This window comes from Hippoglossus stenolepis, chromosome 11 (genome assembly GCF_022539355.2).
Source record: "Hippoglossus stenolepis isolate QCI-W04-F060 chromosome 11, HSTE1.2, whole genome shotgun sequence".
Taxonomy (NCBI): Eukaryota; Metazoa; Chordata; class Actinopteri; order Pleuronectiformes; family Pleuronectidae; genus Hippoglossus; species Hippoglossus stenolepis.
In genome coordinates this window covers 22,670,742-22,683,197 of record NC_061493.1, presented here as the reverse complement: position 1 = coordinate 22,683,197, position 12,456 = coordinate 22,670,742, and the positions used below count along the sequence as shown (strand labels likewise).

Here is a 12,456-nt window from a genome sequence, read left to right as displayed (position 1 = left end):
TGGACGGGCTCTTCATTTTCTCCTCGGCTGACTGAAACCAGCTGAACACACTCTCAGGGGGCGGGGCACAGAGGGACAACACGAATCTCATCTATAATCTAATAAAGGGAGTCAGCAGAGGCTGGATTTAATCAGATCTCTGAGGGAGGAGAGCTTTCAGCTCCAGATCTGGAGCGAGGAGACACCCTGAGTAAAGGGGGGATTTGATTGGACGTAATGAGCACCTCGGGCTCGTGACTTAAAACCCAGGCTCCGAACCCACTCAGTATTCTCCTGCACTGTGTGTGGTCCCGGTGTATTAGAGCTGGAGCGGGCGGCCATGTGTTGTGCACCAGGATTTAATTAACTCTCAGTGATTATAAGTGACTGGAGCAGGTTGGACCACCAGTCCGGGTCTGTAGGCGTTGTTGTGTTCACAGAGTCGCATGTTGTGTTGTTTCAATGCTTCTTATTGATCCAGGTCTTCATTAAGTTTGTTTTTATGCCTGAGTTAATCTCCGCTGGTCCAAATGTCCGTACACGTCCATATTCTGTGAACAGGATTTCTCAAGAACGTCTGTTACACAAGTTAAGTTGGACTAAAGGATGAAATTAATGGATTTTGGTTGTGAAAGGTCAAAGTTCAAGGTCGCTGTGACCCTAAAAAATACTTTTTTTTGGTCTGACAAGTGTTCACTTGGTCTCACAGATGAATTGATTAGATTTTGCAGGTCCAAGGTTCATGGTCAAGGTCACGGTGACCTTGCGAAACCCTTTTTGCCTCGTGAATGTATTATGTTATAGCAACTGGAGAACCCTAAACCTAACCCTTTCAAATTAGGTACAAATGTTCACTTAGACTCACAGATTTACTGATTTGAGTTTGGTGGTCAAAGGTCACAGTGGCCTCCCCCCCTCTCTCTCCAGGCTTATAACTGCGCTGCGTTAACGTTTGCACAAATTGCTGTATACATGAGCAATTCTTTTCAATTTCTGTTGTGGTCCAGTTAGAAAGTAGAGTTTCCCTCAAATGTGACGCGACCAGAGGAAGTTGTCCTCTGCACATGCTTAGTTTTTATATCAAGACTCAAAAGTGTTTGTATGTTTTTGAAGATTCACATCGATTGTGATTCATTAATTAACTCCTCTAACGCTTGTTTTAAAGAGATTGAATAAAACTCTCTGGGGAATTAAGTCTCTTTTGTCTTCTGTCTGAAATACAGTTTAAGAAACCCTCTCGTCTTTCCTCTGTTTTTATGTCGCTCATTTAACCTTCAGCTCTTCCCTCTTATTTCTTCCCATCTTTTGTTCCAGGTTTTATTCCTCTCTTTATCTTCGGGGTTTAAATTGTCTCATTATTCTACATTATTCCAGCATATGTTTAGATTTTTAAGCGTTTTAGTCCAATACAAAGAAAAAACCATTACATATGAATTCAATCTGCTTCCCTTTATTCCTGTTTCTGTGAATAAAGAGCGATTTAGCCTGTCGACAACATAAAGTTTCATGTTGCTTATCCAACCTCCCCTGTTCTCCCTTCCTCCTGCAGCTGATAGCGGTGTACGACGAGCAGGAGCCCCATCATGGAGGTGACGGCACCAGCGCCAGCTCCACAGGGACCCAGAGCCCTGACCTGTTTGCGGCGGACCTCAGCGCCGGCAGCGGGGCCTCGGCCTTCCAGCCGTACCAGGCGGCCAGCGAGATCGAAGTGACGCCCTCCGCCCTGCGCACAAGTGAGTCTCAGCTCCACGGAGTCTCGACTGGCTGCGTCACACACACCTGCAGACGAGGTGTGGATGGATGCGTTGTTTGGATAGAGGGGCCATTATCTAAAGATACACTCGGCAAACTCAAACATTTACCTAACACATTCATAATTGACTCCATTCCTCTTATTTCCCTCCTTAAATTACAAATCTGTCGTTTCCATCGGCATCAAATGTCAGCGACTGCAGCAAACCCAACAAATTACCTCACCGTGGCCCGGCGGTACCGTGGCCCCGTCCATAAATTCTGTTAATTGGACAGGAGGCCCGTTTTTTGTTTTTTTTTCTTTCCCAGGCACAGATAGCCGCTTGATCCCCGGCCAAAGTGACTAATTGGTTCTATTCGCTGCCTCCTAAATCAAATGTGACGCTGAGCCCGTCCACCTCTGCAGTTTTGCTGGCCAAGTGGCTTCTGCTGCTGCAATTACAGCGAGTTGGGAAAGTGACGGGCGTCGGTGATTTGTCCCGTTTGGAATCGAGGGAAACAAACACGTGCTCTTACTGTTTCTGCCTCTTTCGGTCTGAAAGGCTCTTCCTCTGTTTCTCTGGATCTGTGACCGTTAAAGGACTGAGAGTAAAGGCGACTACGAGGGGGAAATCAATCATCAAAGTAAAATCTGCTTTTATTTATTTTTGACGTAAGCAGAGGTCCCTCAGGTTGAATGGGAGCAGCCCTCTGACAGATTAGGTGAAAATATAAAGTTCCTTTTGAAGACGTGCAAAATGAATGTTAAAGTACTGGTTCGATGATCAATGCGTTGTTTAAAGCAATATGTCTTGTGCCGAATTTTTACTTTTCACATTTGCAGCCGATATTGACTTTGTTAGCGAGCTCTTTCTATGCATCTTCATTATTCGGTGTCTTCATAAATCTTCTTATGGATTTTTTTCTGGAGCTTCACCAGCAGCAGTTGTGAACTTTAGTTTCTTTTCGTTTACCTTTTTGATTGATTTAGGAAAATTCCCCTTTTGGATGGTTGAATTAAACTCACTTAATACTTGAATTAATACTTAATACTTACATTTTTTTTATGTGAAATATAAATGCAAATGCACATATTTTCTACAATGTTTAACATGTAGATATATCTGTGAAAGGCTCCTATCTGTAGATCGTTATCAGTCAAACAATAAATCAGGCGGACTGAAGAAAAGCAAAATACAGGAAAGGAAGTGGACCCTGAACTTTTTATTTGTTTTCGTGTGCTCACAGGAACAGACTTCACACACACACACACACACACACACACACACACACACACACACACACACACACACACACACACACACACACACACACACACTGAGCGAGGTCACTCCAGTCCTAATTGGATTTCTGGACGAGATGCTGAATGAGAATTTGCAGTGAGAAATGGAAAATCTCAGGGAATAATCGCACCTGCCAGTTACGTCCAATTTAACCGTCTCCATAATAAATTCTAACCCGGCTTAATTGACGACACCGAATCTCATCAGATGAATTTTAATGGCTTTTAAGAGAAATGTCTGACATGGAAGAGAAGGAATTTTGATTATTTTTTTTTCTCCCACGAGCTCCTAATGAGAATAGCTTTCAATCACTGATTCATGTTGGACGAAGATGAGAAGTGTTGGACTCTTTGCCAGTTTCCTTGTTAGACCCACGGACTCAAAAGGAAAGTGATCAGGCTTATTAGACAGAGAGCCGCATTGAAATGCACAAATTGACTGATGGTAGTTTCTTTGGCTTCGCTAAACTCAGAACTGTGCAGATGAGAGGAGGCAGATTAAAGGGACAATGCCACTGTCGGTGAACATGTGAGACTTTCAGATGGAAGCACGAGAAGCTGAGTTTTCAAAAGGCAATAATTACGACGGGAGAAAAGTCAAACTTGAAGTTCGTGAAATCGTCTTTAATCTTTAAATCATAAAATATAAATTCAGTTAATGCGACCCTGTTATCCAAGGACCCAATATCAATACTACTCCTTAAAATGTATAATATTAAAGTCTCCAACTTTATGAAGGCTGAGATAAACTTTAAAAACACACTTTTACGAGTCAAGCTTCCAACTGAGAGGAGAAACCAACCTGCAGATGAGATGCAACAGGTTTATTTTTCCACTCTGCAAGGCAGCGGGATTAGTTTTTGTATGTTTTGTTGACTCTTCTGAACAAAGGGTAACTCTATCTAGGTGTGTATCTAGATTTTCATATGTATTAGTTAGTATTTGTATTTTTTAAAGACTACGGACAGTACAGGGGCGCTTCAGGGGCCACTGCCCCCTGGCCCCCCTCCTTAGATCCACCCCTGCAATGAAGCACTTGTTTTGGTCTGAGATGCTGTCGTTCATGCAACATCTAGTGTAAGTGAAAATCATGCATATTGAAAAAACTGAAATATATTTAGTTTTTTTATTTGGAATACGTCCCTTCTACTAACATGGAGGACGCAGGGTTTATGACCTATTCTGACCTATTTATGACCTATTCTGCAGCCAGCCACCAGGAGGCGGTTACTGGGTCACCCAGAGCGTGGGACCTGACCTGCTGGGAGCTGTGGGAGGCAGCTGCGTTCTGGGAGATGGAGTTCAGGAGTGGATGGGGTGCAGCCTGATGCCGACAGGTCTCAGCACCACTCACACAACTCCACCTCCCAGGAGGCACTGGGGCATGTGACCACGGATGATTTTGCTTTGCTCCTGCAGCCGTACACGGTGCATATTAGAACACGGTGTAAATATAATTAGCATATGGTGCGGCGGTCGTACTCATCGCTGCAGTTCAGCTAAAACGCCGTGGTCACATGCCCCAGTGCCTCCTGGGAGGTGGAGTTGTGTGAGTGGTGCTGAGACCTGTCGGCATCAGGCTGCACCCCCTCCAATCCTGAACTCCATCTCCCAGAACGCAGCTGCCTCCCACAGCTCCCAGCAGGTCAGGTCCCACGCTCTGGGTGACCCAGTAACATCAGTCAGCGCATGAGTGTACTGTAAACACACACACAAACACACACACACATTTCCAGATTCTCAACAAACACTGCTGCCGTTGGCTCGGATGTATTATTTCCCAACACAAACACACGCACTTCTTCTACACAAACCCCACGCACACTCACTTTCCCAACACACAGAGCCACGTAATGTTTCTACACAATATTGTCGTGTTAAGTATTTGTGTTCAAATACGCACAAACAAACTCCTGTGTGTAGCAGAGAATACACATTCACAGGGACACACACACACACACAGATGGAAACACTTAATCTTGTCATGCACTTACTCTCATAATACACAAACTCAAGTAAGTGTTGACTCAGACACACACTCCTCTCTTTGGACGGATCAGGGTATTTCCTGCACAAACACACACAAACAGACACACACAGACACACACACCAGACAGTGAGTAAACGTCCTGGAAGAGAACATGGGAACATGACATTTGGCGTTGTTGTCTGAGGAAGACGCTCCAGCCTCCAAACATTTTGGTTTACACTCCGTATCTCTGGTGTGTGTCTGCTGGCGGCTCGTGGGATTTTGGAGTGGTCTAAAAAAAAGAAACTGGTCGATTTAAAGTCACAGTGTGTGTGTGTGTGTGTGTGTGTGTCTTGTGTACGAGTGCACAGGGTTTGTGCGCGTTGCCCTCGCCGGAGTCGTCATTTGGACCCCGGCCCACTTCCCACGCACCGTGACTTCTGCGCAGAGTGAAGAGTTTTAATGGAAGGCGTCCACTGGCCCTGGTGTTTCTCAACAGGCTCGTCCTGGTGTTGTTGTTCCCACACAGTCTGCGTTGCGAAGTCGAGAGCGGAGCCGCCTGATTAGAACCTTCAGTGATAAATGTGATTAATTCGCAACGGGGACGATAATGGAACCTCGATGATTAACTGCCTTTATTAGCCCACACATTGTTTGAGGAACACAATTATTTTGGGCGTATTCCCATCGATCATCCCCAAACATAATATGAAGTCTCTGTCGTGTGTCTTATCGGATTCAGCAATGTGCCACTTTCCTTCAAATGAATAGAAACATCATGCGGTGATAGAAATGTGTCGCCCAGAGAAAGAGAAAGCAGATTTCTTCTTCACAACTTTCCCTTTTCATCCATAATGATAAAGTCTTAACCTCCGTTCCGTCGTCTTTCCTGTCCCTCAGATATGCCGCTCCACGTGCGGCGCAGCAGCGACCCCGCCCTGATGACCATCAACGGGCCGTTCAGCGGCGGCGAGGTGCGGGTCCAGACGGAAGATCCGCCCTCGAGGAAGAACCCGACCCGCTGGTCCACCACCGCTGGCTTCTTGAAGGCTCGACACGCGTCCGGCACCAACAGCCTGGAGAGGAAGGTAAGAGGCCGGGGAAGTGAGCACGGACATCTCACTGAAAGAAAACACATTTTAGCTGCTCTACGTTGACTTTAAGTAGATTTTTAGATTTTTTAATTTCACTGTTGACCTTTTCCAGATACTTTAGATGTTTCCCGATCATTAAGAAAATGACAACACAACATGTTCTCAGTTCAGAGTAGCTCAGGCGGTCATCGTGTCTGAAGTGGCCTCAGTGGGAACTCTTCTGTCTGCGCAGGGTAAAGTCACGGACACGTATCGCAGTCTGCCGCGGGACGCAGGGACGTGGGCCAATCAGAGGGAGTTCCAGAGGGAGACGGCCCGGTCGTCGCTCAGTGCCAATCACCCCATGGTGGACCGCTGGTTGGAGAGACAAGAGCAGGTAAAGAGTTCACCAACACAACTAACGCTGGGTTTGAAATTGGATGAATTCAACGCACAGGAGTAAACGTGACCGAACTTATTTGTGCAAACCTGGTGTCCAACAGCACCACAGCGAGGAGGAGCGTTCACAGAGAACACAGAGGATCTTTAGAAGAAAGACATGAACTGAGAGGACAAATTAAACAAGTCTCCCTTTGAGTTTTAACTGTCACATTTCATATATTCAGAAAAGCAACATCGTTAAATACAAGTGATGTCTTTAGTCTGGCTTAAAACATGAGATTTTATTTATACGGCCGATAAAGGACGATGACAGCATGTCACAGAAGATAAAATTAAACGTTCCCTCGAACCCACCCGACGTCGGAGTAAAGAAAAACCTGATGCACACTTTTCTATCCTTCCTGTCATTTTGACGACGTCGTTAGAAAACCCGATGCACACTTTATCCATCCCCTGTACTCTACGTGCCGACGTGAAGCGAACACCTGATACCTTCAGCTGTCCGGAGATTTACAGCCGGTCTCGCTCTCACTCGACCCATCAGGCCCGTCGGAGCAGATCCCGTCCGGGGCCCGACCCAGTTCTCTCACTCCCCCTCAGCCAAGAGGTTACAAAGTGAGGAATTTCCAGCATAAATCCCCAACGACACACAAGAGGGAGAAGTGATATAATGTTGATATATTAAATAACATTAGTCACATAAAGCACATGTGGTTCTATTTAACTTGACACGTAGAGAATAGCTGCCAGGCTCCCTCTCCGCACCACGGACATGATTCTGTTGCCGCTCAGGTTACGTTACCAAGTCAGAAGTGTTTTTTTCACCATATCAGGATTTTAAGAAGAAAATGTGGATCAGCAAAAGTTAAATAAACATGAAGCAGTGGTGTGTACACGGGGTCAGACGTCAGTCGCCTCTGCTGATTGGCTGGTGGTTGTGTGTGTGGTCTGCGGTGAGACGACTGTGCTGCTCTCCACTTTTAACAAAGAGGCATTAACTCTTCATTTTTTGTGCTTTTACGTTTCCATGTAACGTGGAATATTCTTCTATATGGTACATATTTCGTTGTTTTGTTTTTATGGTTAACGTGTAAAGTATTAAGCCGCAGCTTCATACTTTGTCCTGAGAGTTTGATAACGACATCTTCGATATCGGCCCCTAAAATCCACATCAGTCGTTCTCTCCCACTTTGGAGTCGACACTTTACTTGACTCACCAGATATGTTATCATGCAGATGCAGAATGTTGACATGATGAAGTGCAGCTCTTAACGTCGGATGTGCGGTGACAAACCAGATCTGAAGCTCGACACCACAGAACAGCCTCTTCACAAAACACAGACGTAAAAACACGCCGATTTAAAGTTCACTCAGATTCAGATTCATCATCTTGTCACGTCAAATCTCAAACCGTCTCTGGTGCTGTACAAGTTCTTCTGCTGAGGTTAAGTGTGCGACGAGCTCGCTCCATCCATCAGAGTGGAGCTGCGGTGTTTCCTCCGTCTGTCTTACAACAGGTTTTTTAGTGAGGAGGGGGTTAAGTGGCGGAGGTCACCGCAGGATGGTGTATTCGGTATTAATGAACCACTGAAGGCCGCACACACACACACACACACACACACACACGCACACACACTCATGCCTGTTCTCTACCATCTTATCATTCTGCTGACAGCCCTCGCTGTGACTTTAACAGCCACATCAGCCCGTGTGGCCTTGTGCTGTGTGTTTTAATGCTTCTCCCCGTGTGATAATGAAGGACACTTTGTTGACGTGAGATGTTTTCAGACAGGAACTGTGCAAACTGTGAATGTGGAACAAACAGGAACATGCCCGGAACAGTCGGGGGGGAGCCTGTGTAGAGCAGCAGGAGGAAGGACATGACGTTTATATCCTGCAGTAAAGACACCTTATCGCCAAAAGCTCACGTAACTCGCCGACTTTTGAAGTCTTCTTCTGCGTCCTCTACGTGTTCGGCTCCTCTTTTTCATCCTGAAATATCCGTCGCGTCATCGAGACTCGCTGGGTCGGCAGGAAAAGGTCCGAAGCAACTCACCCATTTGTTTACTCACATGCAGGAACGTGCCTGGACTCCAGTGCATGTCTGAAAGAGGATGTGGCTCAGGCCGTAACGTTCTGTGCAAACCCCGACTGAGCCGATTGGAAACTTAGCCGAGCCCCGACCCGAGGCAGACAGGAATTCCAAACCCAACCCGAGCCTGATATTTTCCACTCTTACAGAAACGTGCATGATTTAAAAAAAAAAAAACGAAGTCAGCCAATGTGACCAAACCCGAATACCCGGGCCGGGTATCCCAGATGTTGTGATTTTGTGGGTCTTTGCATGCAGATGTGGCTGCACCGTGAATGACCCAGTTAAATAGTCTGAATCCAGGTTACGGGATCATATGTAACGTCAACTTTATTCTTATCAGTGACTCACACACACACACTCACACACACACACTCATGAGCTGTTGTCTTTGGCGAGTCTTGTGAATAGAATCAGTTTTTCTCGCTGTCACTGTTTCATGTCAAGTAGATTTCCGCAGCGTTTAACTTCCAGCTGGTTCCGAGAACGATGTTGCAACTCGGCCGCGTGACGACCAAAGTCCGGTTTTCGTTCCAGGCCTGATGATCCAATTTTAAAAAAAAACAGATGAGATCCATCATGAATAATCAAGACACCAGAGGTCTATTAGTGAAGCTTGTAGGTTGTGGACTGTTATTGTTTGAATCTGTTTTGAGAGCGCGTGATGATTACTCTCCTTTATCTTCCTCTGCTGTTGTAATGACCAAATAACCTTGGCTCTAATTCCTCTGCTGTCGTGTGATTTACTGCAAACAGGCAAAGTTTTATTCATAAGCACCAAATCCATTTCAGGGGAAGTGTAATTTGATTCAGGGAGAAGAAAACAACATTAAAAGTGTGGGAGCATGAGCACTTGAAACAATAACACCGGTGTCGGTTTGATTTGCAAACCATCATCATCAGTAGGAGGAAGAGATTAAGGATCAACAGCGAATACACAACGTGTGTGTGTCTGTCTGTGTGTGTGTGTGTGTTCTTCAGTTTCAGTAAGTGGCAGCAACATGGTGCAAACTGCAAGTTGCTGTATAAATGCTGAGGGTGTGTGTCATGTTTCATTTGTTGATCTTCGCATCATTAGAGTTAGAAATCAAATTTAATTCCCAGAAGTTTAATTCTTTCGCCCTGCAAAACTAAAATTACATTTTTTAATGTAACACTTATTTACCAGGATGGTTTCTTGCAGTTATGTTTTTTCCTGAAAATCCTGGCAGCAGAGTCGTCAGGCTATAGAAAGGAAAGTAGAGAATACACTGCAAATAAAATACAGCAACTGGTCAATATATAGCATTAAGCCATAACACTGCCACACTGTCAGAGTAGTATTTGTATATTGTGATTATAGATAATATTTATTTTAATCTTGTTTACTTTGGATTATATTCTTCTTCTTTCCCCTTTCGCTGCCACTTTCTTCTGCTGCTGTGTCAAATTGAATTTTTCCCAACAATAAAGCTTCATTTTATGTTGAATTGAACAAAACAAAAACTGTGACTCACACTTGGAAATTATCCGAAGCTATAGCTGTACAACACATAACTGCAAATCGCTTCAAGCAGAATGGGCGAGTCACATAAGAGACACATTTTCATTAGGCTCTGTTTGATTTGGGAGCATTTCATGCGTCTTTAATTTTCCATAAAGCGTCTCCACACTTTGTGAACTCCCTGTAACAGTTAATTACAGACTCTGCTGCTGTGACACATTAGTCTACGGAGCCATTTTCCAGCAGTGTATTAAAACCTCTGTTAAGAATATAAGATAGAATGCTATGGCACTGAAGAATCGCACGGCGAGAATAGAATATGCAGTGATTTAATTAGAGGAGAGCGGCTCGCGATGACGAATTAAGAAAAGCAATTTCCCCTTCGACTTGGTTTCATCTCGTCCGACTGGAGCGAACAACCTGGAACAGGGGAGACTGCATTAGCTCCGAGCGTCACCTGATGACGGAGGCCTGTTGAATTCGGCGTCTCTCATCAGAGGACGTACAGACGAGGGCGTCGCTCTGCACCCGAGTGTGGCCGGACCGAGCTGAATGAAACGGTTCCTGGTTCCCAAGTGGGTGATTGTGCCTGCAGCAGCACCGGCGGCTCCGAGACGCACGGAGAAATTGATCTGAGATAGTTTTGAGCTGTGTTCACAAGCCCCCCCCCCCCTCCTCCCTTTGGCAACAGGTAGGGGGTCGCCATGGCAACAGCGAGCTGTCAGTCGAGTCTGTATTAATGAGGACGGGTTGGATCTGCTGAAGCTTTGCACTGCAGTGTGTGTGTGTGTGTGTGTCTGTGTGAGTCACGAGGGCATTCGGTGAATCTGCATGTGTGCGATTGATTGTGTGTGTGTGTTTACGTGTGTCCATCCATTAACGTGTCTGCGGCGCCCGAGCGTGCACGCGCGCGTTGCATTTGTGAATGTGTGTCTGTTGTGTGTCAGTCGGCCGCAGACGTGGTTGCAAATCAACCAATTAATAAGAGAAAGCCCGAAGCTGCTGAGCTGCCTTCAGCATGAGCTGTGGACAGCTGAACACAACACACACACACACACACACACACACACACACACACACACACACACAACCTGTAGTCTGGCAGGGTCAGTCATCATCTCTGAGGGGGGAGCTAAAGTGTCATGGAGAGTGTGTGGTTGTGTATCTGTTGGGTATCTCCTCTGTGTGTTTTGTTTGGGACGAGTGTGTGTGTGTGTGTGTGTGTGTGTGTGTGTGGTGTGTAGTTTGTGTCTCTCTTATTAAATATCACATCTCTCTGAGTGTGTTTGTCACTGGGCAGTGAAAACCACCAATTTGGTCCAAACATTGGTTCGTCTGTCCTGAGGCTGATGCACAACCTCTCCAGCAGATTTCAAATTACAAAGAAAGTTGTTTTTCAGCGATTTCCCCCAAAACTATTTTCAATTGTTTCCTACATTCGGCTCCTCGAACGTTCATGACATCATCGTGTTCGATCTCTACTGGAGATGAGTGGTTTCCACGTGATAGCGTGAAGGTTGCACTTCCTGTGTGTGCACATTCTGCAGAGGTCGTCTCCTGAGGTCTGTCCTTGACACCTGGAGACAGACACTGGGAATAAAAAGATGGACGACATGACAGCTCCCCCAACGTGAAGCCAAATCATATATATCGCCCCCTGGTGGCTGGCTACAGTATAGGTCTTTAACCCTGCCTCCTTCATGTTAGTGGATGGGACATTACGTGTTAATTGTTCAGGATAAGCAATTTGACGCTATAAAAACAGGGTGAAACCTCATGATTGACAGCTGAGCCTGACTCGTGATTGGTCCAGTGTGTGTCTCCGCGGCGCCTTGGCACCACGACTCCTCGCCGTTATCGCTGCTGTGTTTGCATCCGCCATCTTTTGGGTTAACTTCCGTGCAGTGAGAGGAAGAGGAGGCACGTTGTTCATCTTCATCATCTATTTAGAGGCATTTTGGGGTTTTCAGCCACGTGTTTGACTAAAAGCGACAGAATGACTGTGTCCTCGGTGTAAAAGTATCATCACTGAGATGTTGGTTGAATAAAAAAAAACGAGAGGCCACAAACCATAACTTTTAATGGGTATAAATAACAATTATTTTCCCGCAGTCAGCACTCTTCATGTTCACTAATCAAACTGGGATTCAGTGGTGCTGTTAATGATGACTTACTGGAGGTCAGGCCGTGTTGTTGTTATTTTTACACTGTTAGCATCCAGTGTGTGTGTTGTGTTGGCTCCTACATTTCAGTGTGCTTAGACCAAAGTGCACACACATACACACACACATGCGCAAAATAAAAACACAATTACACTGTAAGCGTATGCACCAAAACAAATCTTACAACCATGTATCCCACACACACACACACACACACACACACACACACACATACACACACACACACACACACACTTCTGTG

At 45.5% G+C, this 12,456-nt stretch overlaps 1 protein-coding gene across 8 annotated transcripts in view; it reads left to right on the top strand.

Annotated features, from left to right (window-relative positions):
• The window catches only part of pard3ab (par-3 family cell polarity regulator alpha, b), a 197,905-nt gene that overhangs the window by 70,343 nt on the left and 115,106 nt on the right, over positions 1-12,456 (top strand). For all 8 annotated transcript variants that reach the window (XR_004697901.2, XM_035171370.2, XM_035171371.2 and 5 more), the window contains exons 3-5: positions 1,529-1,712; positions 5,883-6,070; positions 6,309-6,452. Coding sequence is in view for 7 of the 8 variants with exons in the window: in XM_035171370.2 (XP_035027261.1) it covers positions 1,529-1,712; positions 5,883-6,070; positions 6,309-6,452 (516 nt within the window). In the remaining variant the exon portion in view is untranslated. The remainder of the gene's footprint in view (positions 1-1,528; positions 1,713-5,882; positions 6,071-6,308; positions 6,453-12,456) is intronic.